General features: G+C 37.7%; 1 protein-coding gene across 3 annotated transcripts in view; it reads left to right on the top strand.

The window, feature by feature from the left end:
- Positions 1–25,410, top strand: part of FLT4 (fms related receptor tyrosine kinase 4) — a 117,753-nt gene that overhangs the window by 44,618 nt on the left and 47,725 nt on the right. For 2 of the 3 annotated variants that reach the window (XM_088133844.1, XM_088133843.1), the window contains exons 4-11: positions 7,833–7,945; positions 9,304–9,466; positions 10,634–10,773; positions 12,960–13,131; positions 14,704–14,821; positions 15,999–16,153; positions 17,052–17,214; positions 21,723–21,861. In XM_088133844.1, coding sequence (XP_087989970.1) covers positions 7,833–7,945; positions 9,304–9,466; positions 10,634–10,773; positions 12,960–13,131; positions 14,704–14,821; positions 15,999–16,153; positions 17,052–17,214; positions 21,723–21,861 — 1,163 coding nt within the window. The remainder of the gene's footprint in view (positions 1–7,832; positions 7,946–9,303; positions 9,467–10,633; positions 10,774–12,959; positions 13,132–14,703; positions 14,822–15,998; positions 16,154–17,051; positions 17,215–21,722; positions 21,862–25,410) is intronic. The other variant, XM_088133842.1, reaches the window with a different exon arrangement.

Below are 25,410 nucleotides of genomic sequence, written 5' to 3'. Positions count from 1 at the left end.
TGAAATGTGTGAAATCTTGTAATAGCTCTCTTGCTAATATAGTACATACTAGTAGGGTTAGTGGAAAAACATCATACCTGTATTTAGTACCTCAACTTTTTTATAATTGTTCTCTTAAACACATGGTTTATTTGATATGAAAAAACAACTCAATTCTTTTGTTCTTATTTGATATTACAGTAGTTTGATCAAACATGGTTAAATAATGCAAGCTACCAGTTTTCATATTCAGATGGAGTAAAAAATGTAATATAATTCTAAAATACCAAAAAAATCTATTCACTTGAACTTTTGAATCTAAGTAAAAAGACCATGTTTGTTGCAGATCCTTCTCTGTGAGTTTCTGCTCAAATAGTCAGCCCATGTTGGAAAGGATCAGAAAAATAAACCAATAAGATGAATATATACAATGATAAGAAGTGACGACTTAATGATGAAAAATACAAACATGGTTACTTAAACTTAAGAAAGTGTCTGCCAAAGGCTTTCCACCTCAATGAATTTCTTTTCATATCCTTTGCTAACCTGAGTACTCCTTGCATGCAACTGAGATGGTATGTTACATAATTTAGGATGGTTCTCCATTCTCAGATCTAGAAAAGTAGCATTGATAAGCATCAACAAGCAGATACAGTATATTTCATGTGTAATGTAGTTACAGAAACCTGTACAAGCTCTGTATGCATCTGAAGGCTCTGTGTCTCCCTAGCAGGAGTTCCCTGTTAATAATACAGACGAGTGTGATGACTTGTGTATTTACTTCTCCGTGTTTCTTGTAACCCATGTAGTCTAGTTCATCACCAATTACTGTTATGTAATAGAGCTCAGATGCTGATTTTGTTTTGTAACACAAGTCAGCCTTAGAGTTAAGGGTTATTTCACAAAGAAAAAGGGAAGATTTTTCTGCCTGCCACTTCTGCCTTTGAAATCCTCCTCCTCTAACTTTCCATATGCCTCTTTACTCTTGTGTCTAGAGGAGAAAAATGTCTTGGTGCAATTTGGAATATCTAAGTGATGAAACATGTACATTCATGACACATTCATGTGGACCTAGCTAACATGTGGTCATATCACTGATCATTCACATATATGTGTTTGTTATTGTACAGCACTGCCACCCTATATATCGGGGGGGGGCTTGGAGTTGCCACCCCGGAGCTTTGTCAAGGCCAAATATTATGTGATACAAACATGTTTGGAGTCACACATACATATGACTGATTCTCATGCTGCTCAGGCCAACCAGCATGTTTACTATCGGTGCTACGGGACTCAGCAGAAGAACAATTTTATTAATATAAGAAGCAAATCTTTCAAGGAATAACTGAGCATCATTGGAACAAAGTAAATGGAAATGTTCCCATTGCTGTACACTGGTGGTTCCTAACTTTTTCCTTTTTGCAGACCACTACATCATTAACAAAAACAACTGATGGGCTTCCACGTAAGCTAGAAGTTTGAAACACGGTGACCAGAGGCATCATAATGCACTGATACTCCCCATAGCATCCACAGGATCCCAAAATGCAATAAAACTTTCACAGTTACCAAGTATCACAAGATTGCTAAATCACATGAGATTTCATGCAAGAATGCCAAAATCCTGAGATTTTGAGTGAGAATGACAAAAACCTCATGAGATATTTTTGATTAGAATGACATAATCTCACAAAAATTGGCAGTCTTGAAGGCTTTGGGCCATTGCTTTGAAAAATATTTTAATTTTGGAACCCACACCATAAACTGCCAGCGGTACCCTCAGAGACAATTAAAAATCGGAACCCCCAAATTCAGAACCATACCAAAGCATTCTGGGCATTAGTAGTCTTAACCACTGCTGTTTCTCATGCACAGGATGGAATCTCATAGCCTTAAGCACATCCTGGGATCCCTTTCACATGTCTCATTTACCAACATCTTGCACTTCCATTGGGTGGAGATAACTCGATGTTTAGAAAACAAGAGCTCACTTTTTAAAGGGAGAATGCGATTGCTGTTGAATGGTGTGGGTATTAGGGCAGATCATGGATTTAGGGTATTTCGAATCCAATCTAAATTTAATATGGCCAATTAATGCTGAGCCCCTGTGGTTTGCCAACTGAGCAACTGTTGCTGGTATGTTAAAATAAATCATTCTCCGATAACCAACTCAAAATAACAATAGCCAGAGGCATTAGATGTTTGGCAGGAATTTCCCGTCACAAATGTTAGTTCTCTCTTAATCTAATCTGCCCTTGGTCTTTGCTATGAACATCTGTGGCTGCTCTTCACATACATCCTGGAGGAATATTTATATAAAAACACAGAGATGGAATAAAATCTAAAACCTCTAGTCAGGAGCATTTAGCAACAAAGAAGCTGATGTGCAGCATTGCCTACGGGGGGGAAAAATGCTTTAAACTGACCTTGTACAATTGTAGGATGATGAAGTAGATTTATTTTCTTAGCCTGTAGATCTGTTTTGCTCTTTGTCAGTGTAATCAGAGAGTAAGCTGGGGACTTAGAGATATAATGAGCTTCTGGAGAAGAATTGTAAGGATGAATATTCCAGAGCAGTTTGAAGTTGATTTAGGATAAAGGTGGCCTTGGACTGATTTCTTTAGGCCTCTCCTGCTGATCTAGTATTGGCACTCCATCCCTACATTCCCCACAATTCTCTGAGGCTTATGAAGGTTTTGCTACCTAAGCCAATTAATTTCTAGTCCAGGGCTACTCCAGAGGAAATGTGAAGATAGTTCTGCACTGTTTTCTCTAGAACCAAGGAGCAGACAGGTTCCTTTTGGCAGACCTGCTTGCCTTATTCTGCCTCAGAATTACTGTTCAGAATTCCACCCGCCCATTCTGAAGTCAAGGCTCCGTTGGTCTTTGGCATTACCATCCTCTCCCTCCCAGTCTTTCAGAGGTGGGCTTTGTCAGTTTCCAACAGTGGCCAGGTCTTTTCCTCCCACAGTGAAAATCGGAGTAAGGAAGGGAGGAGGAGGAGCCGGGTGGGGAGAGAAGCACTAGCTGCAGTGCTTTTATTTTTGTTTGCTTAAGGGAGTTGATTCAGCAGCAAAGTAATGAAGTGGCTCTATTATTAACATCCCTTTGCCTATTATTTCCCTTTTCTGTTTCAGTTCTGTTTTTACAGTTTTTAATGTTTTTAATAATTACTGTATAAGAGTTTTATGTAACGATTGTTGTTTATATATTTATTGTTTTATTGGGCTGTTGTTTGCTGCCCAGAGTCACTTTTTGTGAGATGGGCGGCCATATAAATTTGAGGAAGGAAGGAAGGAAGGAAGGAAGGAAGGAAGGAAGGAAGGCAGGCAGGCAGGCAGGCAGGCAGGCAGGCAGGCAGGCAGGCAGGCAGGAAGGAAGGAAGGAAGGAAGGAAGGAAGGAAGGAAGGAAGGAAGGAAGGAAGGAAGGAAGGACACTTAGAAGGTAGCACATTTGCGAAGGTCTGGGAAAGGGAAAACAAGCTGTATGGAAGTGTTGCTGTTGCTTGCCAAATGGATCATGTTGATTGAGGATTGATTATGTGCCATCAAGCCAGTGCCAACTCTTAGTGATCACTTAGACAGATTTTCTCCATGACAAACTGTTCCTAACCTGGTCTTTCAGGTCTTCCAACAGTAATATACCATGTAGGATTCTTATAATTGTAAAAATGGGAGGAAAGAATTATGAATTATGATCTGAGCTTCTTTGAAGAGCAAAGTATAAATGTAATAAATATGTAAGCAGCTTTTTTTTCTGGGGAAGTGAGATGTTTAAATTTCTTTCTCTTTTTTTAAAACATTGGATATCTTCCTAAGTTTGCATAATTTCTTCACACCTGATTTCTTGCCTGCATCCATTTTACTGGTATATTGCTTTGTGGCAGTATTTGCTAACCAAATATAAAATATTTGATTACGAATATAGTATTAGGCAGATTAGACAAGGTCATTGATAAGTTAATGGACAATGACCTCTTTTCATTTTCACTTAGGTGGCAACAAAAAAACCAGCATCATGTTATGATCCTGTCATGAATTTCATAATAGAACCAGGAAAGACAAACTGAGCCAGTGTGTATTTTTCACTTTGATCTAGCTTGGGGTAACAAAAGTCATTAAGCTAACCTACATTCATATTGTTGTTTCATCAGATTCCTGGACATTGTTAGATGGAGAACATCTTCTATGTATGGCTTCCTAATCCTTCACATTAAATATATTTCAATTTTCTCACAGCATTTATTACTTCCTTTTCAACATTTACTCTTGGATACTAACATTTACAGCATGTGTTCCAATTCCATTTTCATTATCATTCCCATCTTTCTGCATTCCCTTATTTTAGTTTTATCTATAATCATTTCATCACTTTTATTTTTAATTCAATCTGTTGAAGTCTCCTTGTTTAGTCCTTTCTGTCTACTCCCAATTTTTAAATTTCCATTAAAATTGCTCTGTATTTTCTCTGCCTCTTTTAATGTTAAATCATTCTTCGCATCTTTCATTAAATTCTTTGAAATTATCTTTTCTGTGGGTGCACATGATAAAATATATTTCACTCATCTGCATTTTTAGAAAACTGAGATGCATTTTTCTCATCCACAGCTTCTTTCACTGCATCATTCAACCAAGCATCCTTTTTCATACCTCCTATTACATAATTCCACACAATTTTGTAGCTCCTTGCATCATATTTCTTTTCAGTCTGTTCCAAACTTGTTTCACATTGTCTTCCCTAACATCCAAACTTAATTCATTCTGTAGAAGAATATCTAGTAATATTTTCCCATACTTTCTCTTCTTTCAGTCATTCTCCTTTTTCTTTAGTTCCTTTCTTTCACTTCTTTCCTTTTCTTCGAAGTTAAGTTTTCCAAGAGCCAATTTTGACACTACCAAATAATGATCAATCCCACATTCCAAATTTCCCATCCCCTTATACCCTTTCTCTAATATTCTCAGTTTTTCATCATGAACCATCAGATCAATCATACTTTTAGAATTATATTCTAAAATATGCATACATATTAATAGACTTATGGTAGGAACTACAAGGAGAAAACCATAGCCCCACCAATTATTTTCCCCTCCCTAGATAGCATTAATTCAGAATTTTGCACAATTTTCCCCAGATGTCATCTCTGGTCCTTCCATTGTCACCATTCATTGGAGTTTAACATGCGCTATCATCTATCTGTGAATTCCTACTTTCATAGGCACCCACAACAACAGCAACCAGGATGTCTCCAATTCATACTTTTTCACATACATTTTAGCACTTTCATACATAAATCTACAGCTTTATTTCTCTGAATACATTCATCAACTGTATAAAAATCAGACCATGCTTATTCCATTCTCTGTTACAACCTTGTTTTGTTAGTTTTTCAGAAACACAGTTTCTGTAAAAACTGCAAAAACATTTTTCTTTATTTTATTCCTTAATTCAGGCATCATCACCATCACCATCATCATCATCATCATCATCATTATCATTATTATTATTATTATTATTATTATTATTATTATTATTCCATGTGTAATCTTCTATAAGCCATAATCATCAGGGAGACATCATAGATATTGACCTCCACCTCCCATAATGGCTTTGGTCAGTGAAAGCTTTCGCATAATGCTTTTTGTAGGACAGAGAAGGTGTTGACTAGGTTATCAGCCTTAATTATACCAATGTCACATGCACATTTTCTGTTAACAGTAAGGACCATACCGGTCAGTTTTGGCACATTTGGCCAGTATTCCATAATTACAACCAAAATCCAGTTTTTTCCCAAGTATGCTCACCCTCTTCTTTGCAAGTCTGTCTAGTCAGGCTTGATGAATGACTCTGAACTGTTGTTGAGGATGGACATTATAAGATCCCCTATTCTGAATGATTTTTCCCTATAGCTCTCTTGCAAAAAGGGACACAAGTCATATCTTAATGTATTGTAATTTCTATAGGATTATATGAGCTTCCTGTAAAAGACTAATCAGACTGAAAAGTTGAGGTGTGTTTTGCACTCCTATCAGACTATCGGACCAACACCAGACATCCCAAAGCCAAATTTTGCTTAGCAGCTATGAGAGTTCATACTTGGATTTTATCTGGCTTTAAAACCGTTCAATTTGCTGATAATACTGCTGCTGCAGGTTTATTATAGTAATAATAAATTACACCCTGATTTGTGGTCCAGGGGCCAGAGGTGAAATCTCATATAACCCAAATTAATTTATTTATATAATATTATCAGATGAGTGCCATTTTTCTCTTTCCCTGTAGTGATTCTGCTATTTTATTTTTTATTATAGTGTTATTTTTATTTTTCAAGGTTGTTTTGGTTGTATCTTTGTATGCTGTATATGACTGGTCAATGACCATAAATAAAAATACAGTTACTCTAGGCAAGCTTGGATCTCTTAATACAGAGATTTCCTTGTAAGCCAGCCACCATCTAGAAAGAATATGCAGGTGTATATACATAGTCAGGTTGTGAGTTGTCAGAAAGAGTAGCCATTTTAAGTAAATAAATTTTAAATCTCCAGTATATGTCCCATAATTTATTTTTTATAAAAGAGACTGTTTAAAGTCAAATATGAATGAACTGCTTATTTATATAGTATTGTCCATGTGTGTGGTGCTTTACAGAGAGCAACTCAGTGGAGTGAGTTTTTTCAGTTGTCCGGTGTTTGGTTTGTTTTTTTGCTATATCTGCATACATGTGAAATTACAAAGTATTTTTCTATCTCTGTGCAGTAAGAATCATTAATTAGTCTGCAACCCTTGTATATAATACAGATATCAACAAAACTCTAATTGTTAAGGTTTTTATTCAGAAAAGCCTGTTTTTTCTAGCATCCAGTTGTTTTAACTGGGTACAGTAGGGATTTTACCATTTATTTGTTTATTTATCACATTTGTATAGCCACACATCTTACATAGTGACTCTGGGTGGAGTACATAATAAAGTACCCCAAAACCATTAAAAACCACAATTTAAATTAATAATTAAAAAACAAGGTAAAAACAAGAAAAGGGACAGAATGGCAGCAAAGCATACAAGAGTACATCCGGTTAACTATCATACAACCATCTAACAGGCCCCACTCTGTCATCAGATCCCCAAGCTCATTGGCAAAACCATGTTTTGAGGGCCTTCTGGAAGGCCAACGGGGTTGGGGCCAGCCTCACCTCAGGGGGAGTGATTTTGGTTTAGTTGTGCTAACCTAGGAGCAATAGTAGAAAAGACACAATTTAATTCAAAATAAGAACAAAACAAATAATCCAAGTTATAAGTAAATTTGAATCAACTTCCAGTGAGATGGTGACACATGAGATTCCATGTTTGTGAGCACCATCTGATAATTTTAAATTTTATACCATAAATGTTGGGGTTGGAGTTTTTAATTGAAGCAGTCAGCATTAGCATAACCCAAATGAACTAAAATAGTTTGGGTCCAAGCAGGGTTGCGTATAGAAAAATCTCTTACCACTTCACTTGATTTTTGTGTGCTTTGGCTATGAAGTGTGAGAAAGTACAATAGACGTATGATCCCAAAATAACCTAACCTGAGCCCTGTACAGTATTTGTGGACATAGAATTTAAAATGATACTGAGCTTAACACAAATATACATATGAATAAAAGCTGAACACTCTTATTCCACAGTTTGATTCATGATTTATAAAAGTGCTTGTGCATTTACCTTCTTATATTTTTTCCAAGTTTGGTATCACTCCTTATAGCAGTTAGCTAACAAACCAAAACAGATTATAGAAACTCATCACATTTTCTTTGTTTTTTGCTGCCATTTCACCCCCACCCTCTGCATTTTCTCCACTTCTTTCCTTCTCAGATTTTGAACAGCCATTCATTAATAAACCGGAGACTCTTCTTATCTACAAGAAGGAAAATATCTGTGTCCCGTGCCTGGTATCCATTCCAGATCTTAACATCACTTTGCTGTTGGTAAGCAATCTTTTTGCAGAAAGGTTCAGGATGCTGCCTTACTGGCAGGCCTTCCAGCATGAAGGCTGGAAAAAAATACTCCAGGAGACAAATAGAGAGAAAGAAAAAAAGCAAATCCACTAAAGCTATGACCTTTGAAAATTCGTAGAGACATTTCCCCACAAACTCTGTTTTTCCTTTTGTTTTGGTCTTGCTGTCTTTGGATTTTCTGTGGATTATGTTACCATGTTAATGATCTTTCTGGAGAAACATATTACCACAACACAGAGGGTTCTAGTAAAAGAGAAGAAATTTGTGGAGGCAAAGAAAATATTTCATTGGTATTGTCTTTTCCAGGGCTAGAGTGCCTGACGCAGCAACACAAAAAGGACAGGTTTTGGAAATTGCAATGTTTTTGAGTAGGTTATAAGAGCCATTTCAAATGTGATACAGAGGTAAATTCAGGTTTGCTCTCAGCTGCACAATATCTCTAAACAGAGAGAAGTAGCCAATTATTTTCATTGGCAAATATATTAAATGATAGCCTGCATGAAGCCAAGGATATGAATTCACGAGCCATGTAGTGCTTTCATCTTTACTATCCTGCTCAGGAATTGCTGTTATCTGCTGATAATATTTAGATCACACTAAATATTTCATTTTCCCTGTTTTGTTAAAATTGGCTTTGTTCTCTAATAAAAGCCATCCCAGTACATTGGGATGATAATTGCTTAATAAATGCTTCATTAAGGTTATTGTAGATAGGATTCACAAAAGGTGTCTGTGGACATGATTTTATTTATTTATTTATCAAATTTATCCCTGCCCATCTTGCCCCAGTGGGGGACTCTGGGCAGCTCACAAGTCATTAATAACAATAAATAGATATACAATTAAAAACCTATACACACAATTACTAAAAAAGAAGGAAAGAGTCCAGGAGGCCAATGGTTCAGAGCAGCAAACACCAGGTCTCTAAGGGGCTAGCCAACCCCACACTTGATGTCTTCCCTCCCCACCCCAGGCCAGATGGCAGAGCCAGGTCTTCAAATCCCTCCGGAAGGCCAAGAGTGAGGGGGCCAATCTCACCTCTGGGGGCAAGATATTCCAAAGGGTGGGGGCTACAGCAGAGAAGGCCCACCTTCTGGACCCTGCTAGTTGGAGTTCTTTTACCAAGGGGGTCCAGAGCATGCCCTCTCTGTGTGATCCAGTGGGACGGGTGATGGTAAAACAAAGAACAAGCAAAACCGTAAATGACGCTTTATTTTGTCAACAATACAAAACCTAAAGCAGGAACTGGCTGCAGAAGCCATTGGGTGACGCAATTGTGGAAACTGTCCCTGCATTTCTAAAGAGAGTTCCCAAAATATTATTTCTAGACAACTTCTGTCATCTATCCCGATGGGAAGAACATTCTCTGGGATAACAAAAGAGGAATGCTGGTCCCCACTCTACTGATCAAGGACTCCTGGTTTGTTCAGTGTGAAACTCTCATTGATAAGAAGCCCTTCAAATCTGGTTTCTTCATTGTCCACATTGCAGGTGAGTTTTGGAACTGTTTAGTCTGCAGCTATGCAACTGTTATATAATATTACAGCTAATAAAGTGCCTTAAAGAAGTTCTTCAGTTATAAAGTCATGTTGTTATAACCCTGGCTTAAGCAATGGCCAGGTCATAGATTCAGAGGAGGAACATCAGGCATGAATCCTAATCCCAGTCCAGAACCTAATCATCAGAACCTCTGGGGCAGAGACAGTACTCTCATGCTGAAGAAGCATGAAGAAGCATGAAGAACTCCGAATATATCTGTTCCCATCTGGTAAAAATTGGAGCAACAGTGCCCAGTGATGAAGTACATGCTTGTGAACATAGGGACTGTCACCTTCACTCTCTAATCTCACCATATCTCTATAACTTCTCCATATCTCTCTATCCCAGAATGTTGTTTAAGGAGCTAATGGCGATATAACTTCACACCACACCTTCTCCTAGCTATTTGTTTTCTTTTCCTATTTCTCACCTAAGCATTTGTAGTTTTCAGTCTCTTTCTCTCTCTCTCTTCCTCTTCATTTTCAATATATGCTCTTCCTAATAAACATCTCAGCGCATTCCAATCATTAATCTATCACTTTTTCATAGTGGCACATCTTTTTAACTTTTGCATATTACTACAATAGTACAGTTGTATTATTATAATAGCTTATATATTAACACTAAAATGGCATGCACATGTTGAGGAGTAAACAATTGATGCTGACAGAAATTATTGCAGAATTAATTAGAAAAAGGTAAAATAGCATTAAAAGTGAAGGGAAATAAGAAAAATCTTGGTGTAAATAAAATTTTATAAATATTTATTTGAATACATACCTTACAAGGCATATTCCTCATCCAAAATGCATTTGCTCTCTGTTTTTGGCCACTACAACTTTTGGACAACTGTTAGATAAGGATTATTATATATGAAAGAGATTATTGTTTTTAGGCAAGAGTTGAACCATTCAGTCCAAGAACTGCATGAGAATACAATCCAATGGCAAAGAACTTACCAAATGTAAGGAAGTGGGCATAGAAAGCCAGTGAATCTGCAATGTGTGATTTTACCTTATTACCATTTTAGTCACTTAACACAAGAATTCTGTTTCCCAAGGAAAAGTTGAACTATATTTGTTTTAAATAGTTCTTTTTTCCTACTACATTTTCTACCAGGGAATGAGCTGTATGACATTCAGTTGTTTCCAAGGAAGGCCATGGAGCTACTGGTGGGAGAAAAACTCGTTATCAACTGCACGGTATGGGCTGAATTTAATTCAGGAGTTGATTTCCAGTGGGATTATCCTGCAAAACAGGTACAAATTAACATTTGCTTTTCTTCTTCTTTTAGCCTCTATAGTTAATACGTTCTAGCTCATTTTTGTTACCAATTTATAGAGTAGAAGGGGAAGCCACAAAATCATGCTTTGTTGTTGTTGTTGTTCAGTCGTTAAGTCATGTCCGACTCTTTGTGACCCCATGAACCATATCGCGCCAGGCCTTCCTGTCCTTCACTGCTTCCCGGAGTTTGCTCAGTTTCATGCTTGTTGCTTCAGTGATGCTATCTAACCATCTCATCCTCTGCCGTCCCCTTCTCCTTTTGCCTTCAATCTTTCCCAGCATCAGGGTCTTTTCCAAAGAGTCCTCTCTTTGCATTAGGTGGCCAAAGTATCTGAGCTTGGGCTTCATTATAGTCATGCTTTACTGTTTAGTTATCATCCTATCTGGAGTGCTCTGCAGCACCATCCATGTTGGCTGTCATCTCCCTCTGCTTCATTTACTCCCTGGAGGAAAAAAGTATAAAGTCACCTTGTGTGAGATAGGCGGCTATATAAATACGATAGACAGACAGACAGATAGAGCAATATCTCTGATATATCCATCATTATAGTTTCCCTTTATTCAGATTAGAATCTTACTCTGAGAAAAAATTATTTGCCCAAGAGTTACTTATCAATTGTACTTGCCAATATTTTCTTTTGGACACATACACTGAAACACTTTAACAGTTGTTGAGAAGGAAGTTTATAATAGCAGTTGAGTAGGGTTAACCTTACCATTAGGCAGAGTGAAGTTACCATTTCAGGAATGTCTTTGGCATCATGAAAGGATGACACCTGATTGCTTATTTAACTAATAAGTGATGTTCTACTTGTATTGCAAGCCATGGAGAGAGATGCTTATGTGCTTTCTGCAAGCAAAACTGGTGTCATTGTATTAGAGAGTGAGGATTGGTACCCAGCAGTTCAAAGAGTGCTTAGTTAAGATGGGACTGGGGCAAAATTTTCAGTACAAACTTTAAGATCCATCCTTGTAACAGTTTAGTTGCTTCATTTTGCACCAATTTCTACTCCCAGATCTCTTTAAGGGTAGCCCCACATAGAATTGATGCAGTAATCAAGGCTTGGATAACTGTTGTCAAACATGCTCATCGCCACAGCCACCACCTGCAAATCCACTGACAGCTAAAGATCCAGTAGCTCCCAGTGGGTGAACCTGCTTTTTCAGGAGGAGGGCAATCCTTTTCCAGACAGGCTACAGCTTCATCTCCAAGTGCAACTATCCAACTATATTATTTTAGCTTCTGATGCTGCTGTTTTTAAATAGCCAAGAACAATAACAATAGCTTGGTTATTTAAATTTTTTGGGGAGTTCTTAAACTGCATTCTCTACTTCCACTATTTTCAGTGGGAATCCTGCTGGTGTACAATGTTTCAGTACATACAGTGAAGTGCAGACCCAATTGAGGACAGGCTAAGTGTCTTATTGGTCAGGCCAAGAGCATCACTAGACACTAGAACTCATTTCACTAAAGCCATGAGTGCTGTCCACATTGTTAATGTGTTCATTGTGATTTCTGCTGAGATAATGACTTTGAGCAAGAGCCAATACTTGGAATATGGTTAGACTTGCCATGAAATGGCTCCCAGGGGTGAGGGGGTGGGAGGTAGGTGTTCCTGTATACAAGCTCTTTGGAGGCAGCAGGAGAAGGTGACTGAATAGGAGAAAAGAGATGTAGAGCACCTCTTCCAAGTTACTTTGGGTACCTTGGCTGACCTTTGACTCATCCTTCCAAATATCTGTTTGTTTGGTTTTTTTATATATATATTCCTCCTATTTCCTCTTGAGTTCTCGTTATATAGGGTGTTTACAGAATAGGTGCTAGGATTTCATATATTCACTGTTGGGCAATTTCTCACTTGATTAAAAGAATACTTTTTAAAAACTCACCACACAGAATGTTAACATATCAAGACAAAGCTTTCAAGCCATTTCTTTGACATCCTGGGAAAAAGTATTGTGTATACAGTAATATTCATATGAGTTTCCAGCTATAGTCTAAACTGGCTTAATGAGTTTAGGTTTATCATGACATTGAGAGTGAAGCCTTTGGTTGAGATATATAGTCTATCTTGTAAAGAGAAAGATCGTTTCTGTGCCTCTGAATTTCATTTCTCCTGATATCATCTCTTTTTCTCTTTCCCTCTATCTCTTTTGGCAGATGAACCGGAAAGTCACAGAACTGCCTGAGAGGCGGTCCCAGCAGACACATACTGAACTCTCCAGCATCTTGATCATCCAAAATGTGAGCCAACAAGACCTGGGAAAATACACATGCAAGGCTAGCAGTGGGGAGCAGAACTTGAAGGAGAGCATAGATGTCATCGTGCATGGTAAAAACCATTAACTCAGGCTAAGAAAACCTTTTAGGTTCTTGTTAGCACAGTAGAAAACAGTGTGTTGGGACTATAATTCCCAGCAGGATAGTTAATCTCTGAAAAAGTATCTAATGCTCTGGCTAGATAAAAATGAAAAATGTGGCTCTGGGAATGAATTGAGGTAGTATGTCACTATATATGTTGTTCTCCATGTAAGATTAAATGAGATAACCCTACCATTAATACATCAGTACAGGACTGCTGTTTTGTTTTTTGTTTGTTTTGTTTTTAATAGCTGAGTAAAGGATACACTTTACTTTAGTTAGGTATCTAGTATATCTAGAAGTTGTTCAGTTGTCTACCATGGGCCTAGGATAGAAGTGGAAAGCTGTGTGCATGGTGCTTTACAGAGAACAACTGAATGCAATGACTTTTTGAATAATCAAGTACCCCTTTTAATGTCAAAAAGCAATGAATATATTAGCTTCCTGATGTTTTTCATTCATATGGTTGGGTCTGAAACAGTATATCTTCGGTTTCATATGCTGTATACTCATATTGGGTAACAGTGCAGCCAAAGTATGAAAGTTAAGACTTATCTACCTGTTTTATGGCCCTCTTGGAAGCATCTAGCTGTCCAGAGCTGGAGATGGTATATTTATTTATGTATTTAATTTATTAAATGTAACATGGGCTTTTTGGACTATTCCCATTTTTTCCTGTTATTACCTATGACTGGCACATTGCTCAGCATACCATAGACAGCTGAAGATAATCTTTGGCCCAAAGAACATTGCCCACACCATTGTAGGAAATATGTAAGATTAATTATTCACTAGTACCCATTCAAAAATGTTTCTTTGCTTGAACAGGAATGTTCTGGCAAAAGAAGAATAAAGCGTTCAATCAAAACCTATGATAAAATAATATTTATTAATTATCAAATTGATGCCCCACTTTTTTGTGTAGTCTAATACCTAAGGCAGCTTACAACAAATAAAAAAAGAAATGCAGGGTACAAATCATAACAGTAAAATCAAAACTAAAATCTATAAATCAATTAATTAACAGTAAAAACTTAGCAAAACACGATTATTTTTTTAACCATCTTCCTAAATACTAGGAGAGCAGGAACCAAATACCCCTCCTTAGGTAGCACATTCTGTTGCCTGGGAATCAGACAGGAGAAGGCCCTTTTTCATGTACTCAGTAATGAAGTTTCTGGCATTAGGAGCCTCTTCAGAAGGTCGTCTTCTCCTGATCTGAGTAACTGGGCAGCTTCACAGAGGATAAATAAGCACATTAGCATTTCTAACGTATAAGAAAGATCAGCCAGTGTAGCACTGTGTCTTTATGGCATAAAATGTTAATCAGTGTGAAATTTATAGATCATTTTTATGTCTGTACAAAAGCAAAGATGTATACATCCAATGAGTGGGTCTGCATCCATAAATAAAACTGTAAATTTTCTGTGGAGTAGATATCTCTGCTCTTGAATCAGGTCTACTCTTGAATCAGCTGACATGTTTAACAACTTTGATTCTGCTTTTTTCCCTCTTGTTCTTCTTTATCCAACTGATTTTACAGAGAAGCCATTTATCTACGTGGAATGGAGAAAGGGCCCAGTGATAGAAGCAACAGTGGGAGATGAAATTGTGAAGCTACCAGTAAAAGTGGTTGCCTATCCCCAGCCTGAGTTCCAGTGGTAATACATTCCTTTCAGCACATAGTCTTCTCTGGATTTAGGGGCAGAGAAGGGAATCGGAAAAGAGAAAAACCACTATTGTCAAAAAGGGTTATGCTGATACCTATTTTAAAAGAAGAGACACTGCCTCCTGTGATGTGAGGATTTAGGTTTGGATGTCTGTTTTCAAATCTTTGTTCCCTGTGGTTCTCCTTTACCAACAAAAGCTGGTATCTTACACGGGAGAGAAACAGCTAGTGTTTTCAAGAACCTTCTCAGCCCATTTTTCTGGAAGATATTAGAGGTGATGGAGAGATTACTCTTTCTTTATTCATACCATTGCCAAACATATAAATGCACACTCATATACAAACCCACAGATAATAGTCCACATTCCGCATCGCTCTGTAGCATCTTTTAAAAGTTGGAGGCCCTTGTTGCTGAAAGAAATTTCATGGAATTTGGTACTAAAGCAGCAACAGTTCCAGGTTCATCTTGTACCTCCTGATGATAGTGTATGTGCCAGTCAAATTTTAAATGGCCCTTTGAAGATAAAGTGATGCAAAATGCAGAGTTAAGGCTCCACTTCAGATTTGAAGGCAAAAAAAAAAAAGTACTTCAGAGAGCAGAGAGGCTAGTAGCTCCTTATCATGCCTTCAATTCATTGTGTGTTTTTGCAGAATTGCACCATAGTTACATGATCCTGGGGAAAAAACCCAGATGCTTTAAGGAATTTCAGATAAATCTGAAATTTCATTCCATTTCCATCAGGGTAGACCAGATGTAAAATAAAAGAATAACCTAGGCTTCTTATTTCACTCAGTAGCCCTCCCACGTGGCAGTGGAAGATGATATTAGAATTTTCCAATTTGATGCCTTCCAAAGGTGTTGGGACTTTGACTTCCAGAATTCTCAGCCAGCCTGAGAGGGTGCCAGATTGAGAAAGTCTCCATAAATAGTTCTCCCCCCTCCCCCCCCAAAATAGCAGTAAACCAATTAAGAATCAGCCCGTATATATGTAACATTTTCTTTGGCCATTGATGGTGCTTCTCGGTAGATTTTAGTGTAATTTTTTCTTAAGGGAAAATGAGTGAAAAGGATATTTTTCAGAAATTCCTCATTTCATTGGCTGAAGCCCCATGGCTACCTTTTAGAAGCCTAAGCTATATACATACCTTCTTTCTCTGCTTCTGCCCAGGTTTAAGGATGGAAAGTTAATTTCCAACAGGCAATCTCAATATTCCCTCCAGATCAAGGATGTGGCAGAGCAAAACGCTGGGTCTTATATGCTGGTCCTGAAGAATGGGTTGGCTGGACTGGAGAAGAGCATTAACCTTCAACTGGTGGTCAATGGTGAGGAGAAAATAGCTTGCGAGGAGAAAGGCTTCAGGCACTCAGCAGTCAAATCTATCTTTATTCCTGATATGTTGTACTTCATAAAAACAGTTTCCCAAGTCTGCCAAATTAGGCATATTGTTCATGTTTTTTGGCATCTGGGGGTGGTTTTTAAACATGTTGTTGTAGGAACCAAGGTCTGGGGTGGATCAGAATTCTGGCTGGAAAGATGAAGATCCTGTTGGTGTCATTTGTGATGGAGGGAAGGCTGCTATGGGCATCAGGCATCCCAGTTTAAACATAAAGAGATAAAGGCTTAAAGCCTCCAGTGCCACTACCGCAAGCATGTAACACAAAAATATGTCTACATCAACATATTTCCTTGGGTCTGTAGTACGTGCTTTTCTCATTCTCCATCTGTGAGTGTAATTTGGCTGGCTCCGGATTAATTTTGCCATGTTACGTTACACAAGCATGACATGCTAAGTTTGGACTGGGGGAGTTGAGTGGTGCTAGGCCATTTTCTCTTTCTCTTGGATAGAACTAAATATTATATGAAAGCTGCAGATACATTAATCTCCTTTCTTTACTTTGATTTTCTGATCTATATTCTTTTTATTTTTATTGCTAATTTTACTTTGAATTTATGTTTTAAAACTACCGGTATACTTTTGAAAGATCTGTAGCTACTGGGCAATATGGGAGTATACTTAAAAGTTTCTGGGATTTAAGGTAATTCTTCCAAAGAGAGGAATATGGATAACTGAAAGCAGTAGCAGCAGCACGAAATTAGGGAGAGAGTTGGCAATATGGGGTTTTGATATAAGTAAGTAGAGAATTGAAAAGAAGGGGCACAAGCAGTCATCCCAAAATAGCAATTAACAAGACTGATACTTTATCACAATTTTGATTTCAGTTCCTCCACAAATCCTTGAGAAAGAAGCCTCTTCACCAAACATTTATTCTCGTAAAAACCGGCATGTACTCACCTGCACCGTCTACGGCATTCCAGCTCCAGAAAAGATACAATGGCAGTGGAGGCCTTGGACACCTTGCCGAATGTTTCCCCAGCACAGTCTGTAAATGTCTTTCTTTTTAAAATATTCACTGAATTCTCAGTACAGCACAAGGTGGCAAATTTTGGCAGGACCATTCAGGCTAGTGCACATCCTATGTCAAGCTCGTGAAGCCATTTCAGTTGCATCATATGGCTTCTCTTTCTGCACAGTAAGCCATCTGGATGCAGTGAGGGTTTGTACAATTTAACTTTACTGTATCAAAGGGGTTTTGGAAAACACAGTGACAGTGGAATACTCTTAAAAGTCAGGAACATAATATTGGCCAGGAGCTAGGTAGGGTCTGTTTTTGTATTTAAAACTCATATGGAGAAGACTTGACTCGTTTTTGTATAACAGACTAATATATTTATGGAAATTTGGATCAAAATCTATAGGTGAATATAGAAGTGGTGATTTGATTCCTCTTACAAGTGTGAATTGTATGCTTTGCAATGGCTCAGAGCGAAACAAGATATAATATGACAAATGATCTCCCCTTTTTAAGAATCATGAAGTATCCACAAAAGATTCTGATTGGAACTGGAAGTGTTCTGCTGGCAAAGGGAGAGGGTGGATTTTCCTCCACCCACGAACATCCTATTTTCTAGGGCTGTGGATTTGGATTTAGAGAGGACAAGGTGCTTCATCTGATGCCTCTTAACAAGTCTAACATCTAACACCTCTTAGTAAGTCCTTAAACCAAATGGGTCTTTTCCCACGTTTGTGTGGCACGTTTAAGGAGTTGATAGTTGGCAACTATGTAAGCACCCCATGTACTCCACTGCCCTTTTCTTCTTCTTGTCCAAAATATTGCAGGGCCCTATTATTTTCTCTATTTAGAGAAAACACAAACAACTTTGTAACTGTTTGTACAAAGTAACAGAAAAAGCAGAAATGGCAGATCCGTAGGATTTTAAAAAATGTTTATCTGCAGAAAATTCATGCTGCTGGCTGAAGATTAACTAGACAGAAAGCCATGGTTCTGTTTTAGTGTCCCATTTAGAAGCAAATTTGAAAGATCAATGGGAAAGTTTTCAGAGATGTATTTCAGTGGTTTTGTTGCTCACCAAAATAATATACCATGAAAACCAATATATGTATGCCATTTGTAATTCATGTACCTCAAAAGATTCCATTAATATTAAGAGCTAAAACTTTTATATGAGTAAATGGAAGGTGATATTTAGAGTTGAAGAATCTCCATAGTGGTTTGATGCAATTGTTAAGGATGAGTGTAGCAGAGACCATATAGTAGGTTTGTACATATTTAACTTCATTAAATTCCAAAACTGATTATTGACAGATGCTGGAAATACGTTTTCTATTTATTAGCTTAAAAATAAAACACACTTCTCATCAACATATAAGCTGTATCCTTACTTGAGTATATAACAAAAAACTAGTACGCTTAGTAAAAAAAAAGTATAAGTAAAAAAAAAGTTTCATATTTAATTTAAAGCCGTAGTAAATCAAGAGATTTTGTGTAAATCAAGAGAGTTTTTCTCCAGAGACTTTAAGGCATTTTTAAGAAGAATGCTTTTGTTCTTGCTCCATCAAGCCTATTTCTTTCTCAATCAAATTGGCAAAGCATAATAATTCAAATACTACAAATAGTCCTGAGGAAATCTTAAATGGACCACACAGAACTGTAATTTAACCTACTGCAAAACAAAACTAAATATCAGTTGCTGGGAAATCACAGCAGAAGAGGACTGATTTCCTTGTGTTCTGTGGTTGGGCTTCTTACAGTCTTCTTATTGGCAATGGTAGAAAACTGGAATCAGGATTAGATAGATCTGTAGCTTGATCCATCTGGGCTTTTATAGAAGATTCTGTTCATATCCAGGTTTTAGGCAAAGATACCACAATGATTGATTGCAATATTAAGGGCTGAGAAACATCTAAAAGTATAGGTAGTCCTCAACTTATGACCATTCGTTTAATGACCATTCGAAGTTACAGTGTCACTGAAAAAAGTGACTTAAGACCAGTCCTCATAATTACAACTGTTACAGTGTCCCTTCAGTCATGTGATCAAAATTTGGGCACTTGGCAACCCGCAAGTATTTACAACAATTGCAGCATCCCGAGGTCACGTGATTGTCATTTACGACCTTCCCAAGGGGCTTCTGACAAGCAAAGTCAATGCAGAAGCTAGATTTGCTTAATGACCGCATGATTCACTTAACAACCATGGTGATTCACTTAATGACTGCAGCAAAAAAGGTTGTAAAATCGAGCATGACTCACTTAATGACCACATCACTTAGTGATGGAAGTTCCAGTAAGTTCCGGTCCCAATTGTGGTCGTACGTCGAGGAGTTCCTATATAGATAAAAAGAGAAATAGAAATACATATGGAAAGTCTTCACTGCCATATGTAGGGGGAAACTCTGTTAACTGCCTGTGAAAGTGGAATGTGGGGGAATCTGCAAAAATGATGTAACAATTTGCAATTTAAAGTTGAGAGGGTGTTGAAAGTCTTCAGCCCAAGCTGGATGAAACAACTGAGAGTGTATAAGCAGCTACCCCAGAAACAGACAACTAAAATCCCAACTCAAAAAAGGTTTTGGACACAGAGATGCCTGCAATTACAGCAGAAAGCAGAATTAGTTATAAGAAAACAAAATAAATAACTATTTCTAAAGCAAAGAAGGAGGAGTGAAAATAAGTAATTTCTAAGAGGCAGAATAATGTTAGGAACTAAACTGTTCCACAAATTGATACATGGAGGAAAACAGTTTTGGAAAAAAGGAACTAGTGGAACATTTAAACTTAAGACAAAATTTAAGAAATTTAAATTTTGCTGATAGTACTATTTAATACAAGAACACATTGTGTTAAGACATGGCTTATTCAACCATGCTTTATTAAGTAAATAAATGGCTGAGGTCCCATAGTTTGATAAACCACAAACTAACCACTTTTGGCTTAGCACAGTGTGTGAAGCCTGTCTGATATCAGAAACCAAATGTCAAGGTATTTCAGAAGTGCATACTGCTGGGAAAAGTGGGAGGAAAAAGATGACCAGCAGCAAGGTGGATGGTCTTGATTACAGTGGTGATGGAGGACCATTGGGAGACCTGAAGAGCCAGGATGGGGACAGCTCATCCTAGAGAAGGTTTATCTATGTACTTGCTAAGAATTGATACCAAATTAATCAAATAAATCAAGAAATCAAGTTGCTAAGAGAAACATATGAAATCTTGTGACTTCTCACAGCCTAGTTTGTGTAGTATCATTGGGTTGAGAAGCAGAGAGGCTAACTACCCTTTTTCTGGTCAGTTTAGCACAAGCAGTTATATAGATTACACCACTTTGTGATGGCTACCCATTCTACCCTCAATGTGACAGTGCTTGTCCTGTTGTTTGTGACTCTCATATATTTTAACTTTGCCCAGTAAATCTTCCTGGTTGTCTGTTTGATGGATTCTTTTACACATAACCATTGTTTGACAATACACGATAGACTGTAGCCCAGTAAAATTAGTTTTTGAAGGTTCTTGGGAACAAAGACAATAATAGGATCTCTATCTCTGTTTGAGATGGTTAATGCACAGGAGTCAATTTGTCCCCCTCTTCCTTCAGTTAGGACAATGGGCAGCAAAAGTTTATTATTATTGAGACAGCGGCCTCCATAGTTGAGAGGAATGTAATAGCAAGTACCACTGACCCAGAAGGAAGTGAAGTGTCTATAAAAATACCTATGTCATAACTATGTAGTTTGACTGGCTAAGGAAATCAGGGCATTTCCAGTCCCACCAGAATTCTTTGTGGCTCTGTCAAGAGGAAGAGGAGCTAGTGATTTATGAGCACTGTCTTCCAAGGCCACAACATTTCTGCTTATCCCATTCATAACAATTTCCTGTTTTTAAAAACAGGTTCTCATTCTTGCTGTGGTGCACAAGTACAGAAAAGTTATTTCTGCTCATCATCTTTAATGAAGGCATATCTAACCATTATATTCTTGCTATGTTCAAATTATCCAAGAATTCTGCCCAACAATTCTTGTGTATCTTCTTCCTTTGTATCTTTTCTTCTTTTGCTGCCCTGAAGTAGTATCTGCTGGTCTCTGGATATCAAGATTCCATAAATCCTTCACAACGGACAGTCCTGCTTGGAAGGAGAACTTGTCATTCTCCTTTTAAAGCTGCCTAACTTAACAGCCACCATAATATTATGGAGCAAATTCTCTAATGATTGATATATTGTGTGAAGGACTACTTGTGTTCTTCGTTTCTTGCTGTTGATCAATTTTACTGGATGGCCCCAACATTCTGGCTTTATTGGAGAGGGAGAAAATTTTATCATATCCTTATTGGGGATGGATGGATGGATGGATGGATGGACGGACGGACGGATGGACGGATGGACGGATGGACGGATGGACGGCCGTAGATGTAGATATGATTTTAACATGTTCAGTCTTGCAGGTTTATTCTGCTTTTCTCTGTAAAGCATTATTTCCTTGTTAGGTTATCTTATTTTTTCCATCTCTTTCTCTTTTGTGGGTTCTACATAAACTGAAGCAGACCAAGGGCTGTACAACGCCATCAGCGGGACCGGATGCCTGAATGTAAGGACTGGAAGGATGTGTCACAGATGGATGCTGTGAACCCCATTGAAAGCATTGACACCTGGACAGAGTTTGTGGAAGGAAGGAACAAGGTGAGGCCATTTCCCTGTTTTCTTTCTGCACTGGAAAGAGGTAGAAAAGAAACACTTCAAACTTATGCAATGGAGCATTAGCTGATTTTTTAACACAAATTCAAACTGAATTGGCTTTCCCACATGGTCAGTTTTTGTTATATGATTCATTCAACATATCTCTAAACAGACTTATGCTACATCCAAAGCAAAGTTGGAGAAGTGAATTGAGCAAGTTTGCTTTGAAAAATTAAAAATTTTGAAAAACTAAAATTAGCCATTCAATCTTTTGATTGAAATGATGCAGAATAACATACTGATTAATGAAAAATAAATATTATTATGTGATAAAATTATCTACTGAAAAATCACATGATGAAATTGGCTTCATAGTGCGCTGGTGAATAAGCTCATAAAAACAGAATGTGTTCAAGATTTGGATTTGATCAATGTACAGTTCCATACATACTTCCATTTTGTATATTCCTGAGCTATCCAGCATGTTCTTGAAGTCCTGAGAATCAAACTTCTTTTCTTTCCCACATAGGATTCTCACAAGGATATTTTCATACTAGAACCCTGTAGCATTACTGAGGTGTTACTCTACTATGGCTGGCTGAAGATAGAATTAAACTGAAGGTTCCTACCTCCTTAGTGTTTACAAATAAATCACTCCTGCCATGCAATTAATAGAATATCCATCATTAACTCCCTAGCTGGGATCAACAAAAAGCAATTTATTGGGCTGGGTCTTAATGCAGGAAATGTTTAATTAAGAAGCACAGAAAAGTGCTAGAACATTTTGTCTATATATGCCAAATACCCCTCCAAATTGACAGAAATTGAATTATAGTGAGATAGTACTTTGTTTTTTATGTATATAATTTTTATTAAAGATAAGATAAACATGAAATAATATAAACTAAAAGTAAGAAGAAGAAAAAGAGAAAAGATAAAGTATGAAAAATGGTGAAGTAAAAAAAAAAGAAAAAATATATATATAAAGAAGCGACTTCCTATCTTCTTTACAGCAGTTACAAACTTAATATTTTTTCTCCCTCCTTAAGGTTACATCATACTTCCGTTCTTCCCATATTCAACCATTTTAATCAGCAAATCCATAAATCACCAATTTGTTTTTTCTGTTTTCAGCAAAAAATCCATAAGAAGTTCCCGGTCTTTAATAAAAGTACTTGTTGTCCTATCCCCAAACAGATCAATTTTGCCATTTCTTTTTTATATAATAATTTTATTGAACATTCCAATTAAAAAGATAAGAACTAATACAAACTAAAAAAAAGAAAAGAAAAGAAATTGCAGAAAATAAAGAAAAAAGAAAAAAAGAAATATATAAAGAAGAGACTTTCCCCTTCATAACAACAAGTATAAACAATTTTCGTAATTTCTAACTTCTCTTAAGATACAACAAATACTCTCTTCTTCCCATATCTCATTTCTTATCTATAAACAAATCTTGAAAGCCTCCTCATTCAGCCCTGATCAGCAAAAGTCCATTAAGGGTTACCAGAGAAAACAATATATCTATTTTAACCTTGATCAAATAAAACAACTTTACATTCCTCCCCTTTACTTTTAACAATCCTAATCCTTAATCCCCTCAAGTAGTGTCCTAGAACTTGATTTCTTCTCATTTTTTCTTTGTCCCTTCTCACAAAATTCTTCAAAACTTTAGAAGTCCCTTTTGTAAATCCAATATAGGAAAGTTATCCAGGTCATTCCTTCTATTTCTCTCTAGTGCCCAGCCTTCAAAATCCCATTTTATCATTCATACATATATATAAAACAGCATTTTCCCACAGGAAAGATTCTTATAATTACTTTCAAAATTTTATTTCAAATCCATCTAGACTCTTAGTCTGTTTGTAACTTTCCAAAATCAACGTTCTAATTAGCCTTTTGCTGTTTATTCTAAACAAAAGAATTTTTTAACCTGTATTTTGTTAAGGATTAAAGGAAACTCACCCAGTGTAGTAAAACGTGCCATTATGAAGGTTCCTAATATCTAAAAAGCAGTTAACAAGCAATTTCCAAAGTGATTAAGAAAGGAAGTATATGAACCCTGTGTCCATAAAGGTGCCAAACCATGGTTTGGATTACAATGGCATTCCCTCATCTCCCAGAGCTCTAAACCCCCTGGACACCACTGTTTTGTGGTCTCATTGCAAGAAGCAACTGTCTGGAACACTTGTGAGTGACCCCAGTCCTCTCTTTGTCTGGAGAGGAATCACAAAGAGTCAGTCCATTCACCAGCTCTTCATTCTGCCACGATCATCAGCTCCACTCTCAGTGGAACTGTCATCAGTTTACCATTTCTTCCCTGGAAGTCTCAATTTTGCCATTTCTACAAATTCCATCATCTTCACAATCCATTTCTCCATCGTAGGTATTTCAGTATATTTCTTCCTTCAGGGCCAGTTCCAGTCAGTGTTGGTTAGGAGGAGAGGAGATCGCTCCCTCAGCTCCTCCTTTGTGGGGTGCTGCAGGATTCTATTCTCTCTCCCCTCCTTTTCAACATCTACATGAAACCACTGGATGAGGTCATCTGCCAGTTTGAAGCTCAGTATCATCAGTATGCTGATGATACCCAACTATATCTTTTAGCCCAGGCTGGCCAAGTAAGGCTATTGAGGTCCTGGAGGCTTTGTGGGTTTCGATGGGAAGGAACCGTCTCCAACTCAATCCAACCAAGACCAAGTGGCTGTGGGTATTTGGGCCACCCATATATGGGGACATTCCATCTCTGATCTTGAATGGGGTTTCAATTCCTCATTCAAGAGTGGTACGCAATCTGGGGTTTTTCCTACACTCACAGCTCCTGCTCGATGAGCAAGTAGTAGCAGCTGTGACCAGGAAAGCCTTTGCACAATTTCATCTGATGCACCAGTTGGACCTTTTCATAGACCGGGAGCCCTTTAGAAAGCCACTCATTCCCTGGATACCTCATGGCTTGATTATTGCAACACGCTCTACATGGGCTTGCCATTGAAGAACACCCAGAAGCTTCAAGTGGTCCAGAATGCAGTGGCACAGGCAGTGATGGGCATGCTTCAGTATGCTCATGTAACACCTCTGCTTCATGTCCTGCACTAGTTGTCAGTTTGCTTCCTGGTGCAATTCAAGGTGCTGATCATTATCTATAAAGCCCTACATGGCATAGGGCCTGGTTACTTGAGGGACTGCCTGTCTCCCATACTATCTGCCTGGCCAATTCGATCTGGCAGGGTTGGTACATTCCCAGTTCCTTCAATTAAATAATGCCACCTGTTAGGACTCTGGAAGCAAGCCTTCTCTGTAGCAATACATGCCCTCTGGAATGAGGTTCCCCTCAAGATCCAGATGGCTCCCATCCTGCTAGTGTTTCAGAGGTCCATGAAGATCTGGCTTTTTGCCAAGGCCTTTGGTGATGGTGAATGAAGCCCTCTTTGGATTGGTGGGTTCATTTCTTTTTTATTCCTGTCCAGTTTTTTTGTCATCCTTGCCATCTTCTATTACTGATTTTTGTCTATTATTATATTTTTTAAAGTTTTTACTTGTGAACTGCCCAGAGTC

The sequence above is a fragment of the Python bivittatus genome, unplaced genomic scaffold, assembly GCF_059951505.1.
Source record: "Python bivittatus isolate LINGU-HERP-01145 unplaced genomic scaffold, Pbiv_v1 ctg000080_np1212, whole genome shotgun sequence".
Lineage (NCBI taxonomy): Eukaryota > Metazoa > Chordata > Lepidosauria > Squamata > Pythonidae > Python > Python bivittatus.
Note: the sequence above shows the minus strand (reverse complement) of the source record. Positions and strands in the feature narration are given on the sequence as shown.